Source organism: Oncorhynchus mykiss, chromosome 26 (assembly GCF_013265735.2).
Source record: "Oncorhynchus mykiss isolate Arlee chromosome 26, USDA_OmykA_1.1, whole genome shotgun sequence".
NCBI classification, from domain to species: domain Eukaryota; kingdom Metazoa; phylum Chordata; class Actinopteri; order Salmoniformes; family Salmonidae; genus Oncorhynchus; species Oncorhynchus mykiss.
Window position 1 is genome coordinate 15,141,895 of NC_048590.1, and position 6,000 is coordinate 15,147,894.

The 6,000-nt window shown below is 43.6% G+C and overlaps 1 protein-coding gene across 2 annotated transcripts in view; it reads right to left on the reverse strand.

Moving 5' to 3' along the window:
- LOC110506281 (USP6 N-terminal-like protein) overlaps positions 1 to 5,624 on the reverse strand; it is a 34,950-nt gene extending 29,326 nt beyond the window's left edge. Inside the window, exons 1-2 of one of the 2 annotated variants that reach the window (XM_036963885.1) lie at positions 5,389 to 5,624; positions 340 to 413 (exon numbers count right to left, since the gene is read on the reverse strand). In XM_036963885.1, the coding sequence (XP_036819780.1) occupies positions 340 to 347 (8 nt within the window). In that variant the 5' untranslated portion in view covers positions 348 to 413; positions 5,389 to 5,624. The remainder of the gene's footprint in view (positions 1 to 339; positions 414 to 5,388) is intronic. The other variant, XM_036963886.1, reaches the window with a different exon arrangement.
- Between the last annotated feature and the right edge of the window lie 376 nt (positions 5,625 to 6,000).

Below are 6,000 nucleotides of genomic sequence, written 5' to 3' on the forward strand. Positions count from 1 at the left end.
GTCTACTTACATAAGCAGACCAGTCTTAGACTAACTTATTCATGGATACATCAATGCAGGCCTGGGGCAAAACAGCGCTATTGCTACGCTATGCAATGCTATGTGACTAAAATGACTATTACTGGAACTTTGTAATGACTGATGTCTGTGAGCTTTCAAACCTTATCTAGTTCTCTAACTGGAGAGGCTTTTGTTGGACAGGTCGCTTGGGTTATTTTGGTCATTGGGTAATTGTGAAATAACTACGGTGGGAGTGCACATGGCAATTTTAGAGCTTTGAAAACAGTTTACAGCATCCTAAAAACCCTCTGAACAGTGTATATGTTGAACGCCACCCACCGTATCATATTTCAAGATGATGTCAGCGCGTTCCTCTGCTATCCACGTCTCAATGTCTTTCTTCATGTCAATATCTGAAAAGGAAAATAAAAAATCCGAGATGCTTTGGTTTGCATGGTTGTGGGCAAATTTGTTGGCAAAAATATAACAGACATGCTCTTAATTTTACAGCATGCCAGCAAGCCAACCCCAGATGTCGGTCGAACTGACTACTGGATACACATGGGTGATGAATTTAAAACAAGAAGGTGGCTATGTCTGTAAAAAGAGGAGGTGATGTTGTATTTGTCCATTCAGTTGCTAAATTCACTCTATTGTTGATCATAAGCCTGTAACCGTCTCCTGCCTCTGTGCCTACAGAGCCCTGACCAGCATGTGTCCGCTCCTCAGCTCAGTGTTGACACAGTGTCACACTACGGCTGAATGCACTTCACATGCCTTCCGTAGTGGGATAGTTGAAAACGTGGTGTCTATTGAGGAAGATAATAGAAAAACCTAGCAAAACTTGCAGATTTGAATGGGTGAAAGGTAAACAGAACACAGGTTTGAGAAGCAGAAAGCTATGTGGATGTACAGTATGTTGGCAGTGTGTGAGGAGGACGTCAGGGTGTCTGTCTGTTCGGTGGACCTGTAATACAAGCCCCCTGGGAACCAAGAGTCCTGCCAGTGTTTGGCTGACAGTACCTGCTGTTGGGAGCTGGCTTTTAAGCGTGAAAATGTGAAATACGTCACTGAGGGAGAGAGAAGAACGTAGAACGTTTACATTCTGTCAGGATATGTTATTGTTAGCCATCGGGGATCCTGTGGGAGAAGAGACAGTCTGGTGCAAGGCATCAGCCATGAGTTGAGGAGGAGTGAGCAATATGGGGTCGAGGTCAGGTTAGATGAAGTGAGGAAGGACAGATGTCACAAAGTTTCTGTCTAGCAACAGAGGTGTATTGGCTGTTTAGAGGTGTAGGAGAAGACTCAGCATAGGAGAAAGGGTTAAATACCAGTGCTTGTGTGAATACGTTTTTTTGTTTAATCAGCTGTATGACCCAACGGGTGAATAAACTTGGATTGAGCTTTATTAAGCGTCCCCAAGTTTTTTTTACTCTGTTTATTTAGAACCACTAACCCCACCTTCCTGCTCCCTTCCCCTCTCTCTCTCTCTCTTCACCCTCCTACACAGGAATCTACCTCACACACGCACACGCACACGTCTGTGCACAATGAAATTACGTAACGCTAATCTTCCAAAAAGTATGAAGGCAACCAGTTCAAGGGTCATCAACTGTACGTTGTGTAGGCCTGTTTGAGAACATGGATAGCCAGTGTAGGCCCGCAGAAGTTTGCTTTGGTTCGAGAAGTGAATATTGATTTCACCGCCCTCCCAACCCGTTACAAAGCTTTCTGCCCTCACTGAGTTTACCTGTTCACACGTGGCAGAGTGTAGCATGTTTATGCCTATGCCTCTATGGTGATACACACCACAAGCACAGGTTTTGACACAATCCATCATGTGAACAGACCACATCAGTGGGATCCCTACAGTACAAGAATGTTAATACTGTGCTCTCCAAAACAAAACAGCAGGATGGGCCTAATCCCAGTTAATCCACACTTTCTGTGGGCTGCATCATTACCAGTGTCCTGGTTCCAGATCAGTCGTAATCTGGACCACAGCAGGACACATCTCATCACTATCCTTGAGGCCAGGATTACACAACCAATAGTTGTTATTTTCCAACTTGATTGAAAGGCAGCTTCGGTAAAAAAGGAAATGTAATTCCATCACTCTGGTATCTCTTAATTTAGGTTGTGTGACTGGCTTTCAACCACCGAGTGGAGACGTTTCCATAACGTTGTTTGCAACTACATGTAACAGGAGCATGGCACAAGTCTAATGAAAGATAACTGTATTGTTTATGGTATTCCTTTTTAGGGGGCACATGTTGGACATATGTAGACCCTGCACACACCCCTCAAGCACAGGCAGTCAGGCACAGGCAGTTAGGCACCGGCAGTCAGGCACCGGCAGTCAGGCACAGGCAGTCAGGCACCGGCAGTCAGGCACAGGCAGCTAGAACAGGGTCAGAGACAGTGTGGGGAGGCAACCTCTCAATGTGAGCAAGACAAAGGAGCTGATCGTGGACTATAGGAAATGGAGCGCCGAACAGGCCCCCATTAACATCGGGACTGAAGTAGAGCGGGTCGAGAGTTTCATGTTCCTTTGTGTCCACATCACCAACAAACTATCACGGTCCAGACACACCAAGACAGTTGTGAAGAGGGCACGACAACACCTTTTCCGCCTCAAGGAGACTGAAAAGATTTGGCATGTGTCCGCAGATTCTCAAAACGTTATACAGCTGCACCATCGACAGCATCCTGACCGGTTGCATCACCACCTGGTATGGCGATTCCTTGGCATCTGGCCATAAGGCGCTACAGGGAGTACGTCACTGGGGCCGGTGCCAGAGGAAGGCCCAGAAAATTGTCAAAGACTCCAGTCCCCCAAGTCATAGGCTTGGGGGTAGAAGCTGTTAAGGAGCCTCTTGGTACTAGACTTGGCGCTCTGTGCGGTAGCAGAGAGCGTCAAAGACGCTTGGCGCTCTCTGCTACCGCACAGAGCGCCAAGTCTAGTACCAAGAGGCTCCTTAACAGCTTCTACCCCGAAGCCATAAGTCTGCTGAACAATTCATCAAATGGCCACCCGGACTACTTACTTTAACCCCCCCGCCCCTTTTGTTTTTACACTGCTGCTACTCGCTGTTTATTATCTATGTATAGTCACTTTACAAATGACCTCGACTAACCTGTAGCCCTGCACATTGATTCGGTACCGGTACCCCCTTTATATAGCCTCGTTATTGTTATGTACATTTATTGTGCTATTTTAAATACATACAGTATATATATTTTTTTACTTTAGTTTATTTAGTAAATATTTTATTAACTATATTTCTTGAACTGCATTGTTGGCTAAGGGCTTGTAAGTCAGCATTTCACTGTATTTGGTCCATGTGACAAATAACATTTGATTTGTTCCAGCCTGGCCCTAAAACACCCAATTGAGCTAACCGTGGTCTAACCTGAGGATCACAATTGTTTCAATCAGGTTTGTCAATGCTGGAACAAAACCCTGCACAAACACACACACACACACACACACACACACTGGGCCGTTGGAGCCAACTTAAAGGGGCAGTGCAGTTAAACGTGATTTTCCATTTATATATTTCCATGAGGTCGAAATAACACTGAAATTGTGAAAATTATAATAATGTCATTTTTGTGTAAGATCAGTTTTAAAAAATACCTGGCATATCAGCCTGTTCAGGTGGGATGGAACTTTTGGACCAGATCATGACATCACAATGTGATCTGATTATATAGACCAATGACTGTGCATCTGGGTAAGGGGTGAGCTCAAGACCATCCTATCAGTCAATCAGGGCTGTGTATGTAAATATCTTAACATTTGTTTCCTATGCCCACACGATCAGACTGAGCACTTCAAGGAAGTTCAGGGAAATAAATTATTAAAAAAATATATTTTGGAGTTATTTTCATTCATATAAAACACACACAGTGATTTATTAGAAATACAGTAATGATTTAAAAAATACAATTACAAAGAGTGCTTTAGGGTAACACAGACAGGACTGAATGTCTAGAACGTGAATGTAGGCTAGACCTACTGAATAATTCAGTGAGGTAGAGGATGAAGCACATGTCTGCCAGACAGATGGTGGTCACTCATTGGCACATATAAAACACAGCAGTGGAGATGACTGAAGGCTACGGCTGAAGTCTACACAGTCTACCTGGAACTTCATGGTCAGCAGATAGTGATGTCTGTCCAATCAGTGACCACAAGGAGAAAGACATTTGACCCTCCTGGCCTCCACTGTGTGGCCTAACATTTGCTTGGTTTTCTTAAACGGGTAAAAAGAAAAGTGACAACACACCCCTCCTAACCAAAGGAACAGAGGTCTCAGTTCGGGACACATCAATGTCAATATGGTTGGCTACTGATGGTCAGTAACAGCTTCACCTCTTTATCTCTGATCTTACTTTCAGAACAACAAACTCAGAAGAGGGAACACAGGCGACGGTGATCCTCGCTATTATAAAGCGCTGCATGTGCTGCATACTATTCCAAGCATCTGGCTGAAACTGCCATGTGGTCAGTGGTCTGAAATCCTAGCAGGCATATGGAGTTACTGAGAATGTCGCTGTAAGCAGGGCAGAGGCCGGAAGAGAGACCAGAGAGGGTTTAAGTAGCCGTTGTGCCCCAACTGATTGACTATACATCTGGTCCAGAGGAAGTTGACCCACGCACACACATACATAGATACAAAGGGAATGAGTCACGAACAGATGAACATGCACAAGAACACAAGCACATGCATGAAAAAAAATAACACATAACTAATTGTGCATGACCACAACGATTGATAGCACATATATAATATTGTAAAACAACAAAGATACTCTTTTTCCAGAACTTAAAACAAAAAAAAGGAAGGAAATAAGTGTTCCTGTGTATTTCACGTCGGGCAACCTATGCAAATCCATCTATTGAATCTTATCCTAAGCTGGAAATCAAGTTACTGTGGTGTTTATAACCATATTCGCCATGCTACAGAGAAAGGCTACATTGAAATCAAGGGGATTTTGCCTGTTGTGGATCAAATGTAATGACATTTGACATATTAATGGGGTGTTTTCAGCACAGAATGACGAAATAGACTGTTCTGAAAAAGAAGATTAATGCAAACCTTCCATCATTCATAGGGAAAATGACAAGAAAATAGTAACTATAACTATACCTATAATGTATTTGCTATACGATCACTGTGTCGGAGTTTAACTGCAAGGTTGTGGAGACGCAAAACTATAGCCTATTCAAAAGCAATACAGGCAACGCACAAAAGGCTAAACCAAACCGCACGAGTAGGTGTTGTGGCATTCATCAGCATTTTCATAGCCTATAACGTAGCGTTATGCCTGCAGGAGAATTCTACACGAGAAAACAATAAATTAAATATATAGATGATTTACCTTTTATTGTGGATATCTCTCTGCGCTATCCCTGCAGTATAAATATTATAATTCCCTCTTCTCATTATCCCTTCGCTCCTGGAATTTTAGATCCACGGGAGCTGTCACCCAAATCGCGGAATCGCAACAATAGCCGCGACGTCTACAGTGGGTCCATACTGGAGCACACGGGCTACCTACTTCTAACGGGATAGTGGTTCATTTGTCACTGAACAGTCTGTGGTTGGTGCACTGAGCAGGCGCAGCAGCGTGGCATGCGTGACAGAAATATGCATGCTGTATGATGATGACTTAAAAAGGTACAGTCCTCCTGCGTTACAGTCCTATTTTTACGGACCGAATCACCTCATGTACACTGCAGTGGAGGCTGATGTGAAGTATATTATGTGCTTTTGGCGCTCTCTCATGGCTGGACTGCAGCTTTACACCAACCAAGGTGTAGTATTGTACTCCGGTGTAGAACTGAGCCCTCTAGCATGTTCTTCAGGGCTACAAAATAAGACTTTATATTATTATATTTGTGTCAATAAAGACTATAAACATACACCCAGGGTGTTTATTAGCATCATCGATCACTGATTGCAATATACCTTGTATTTTAGTCCATGGCAT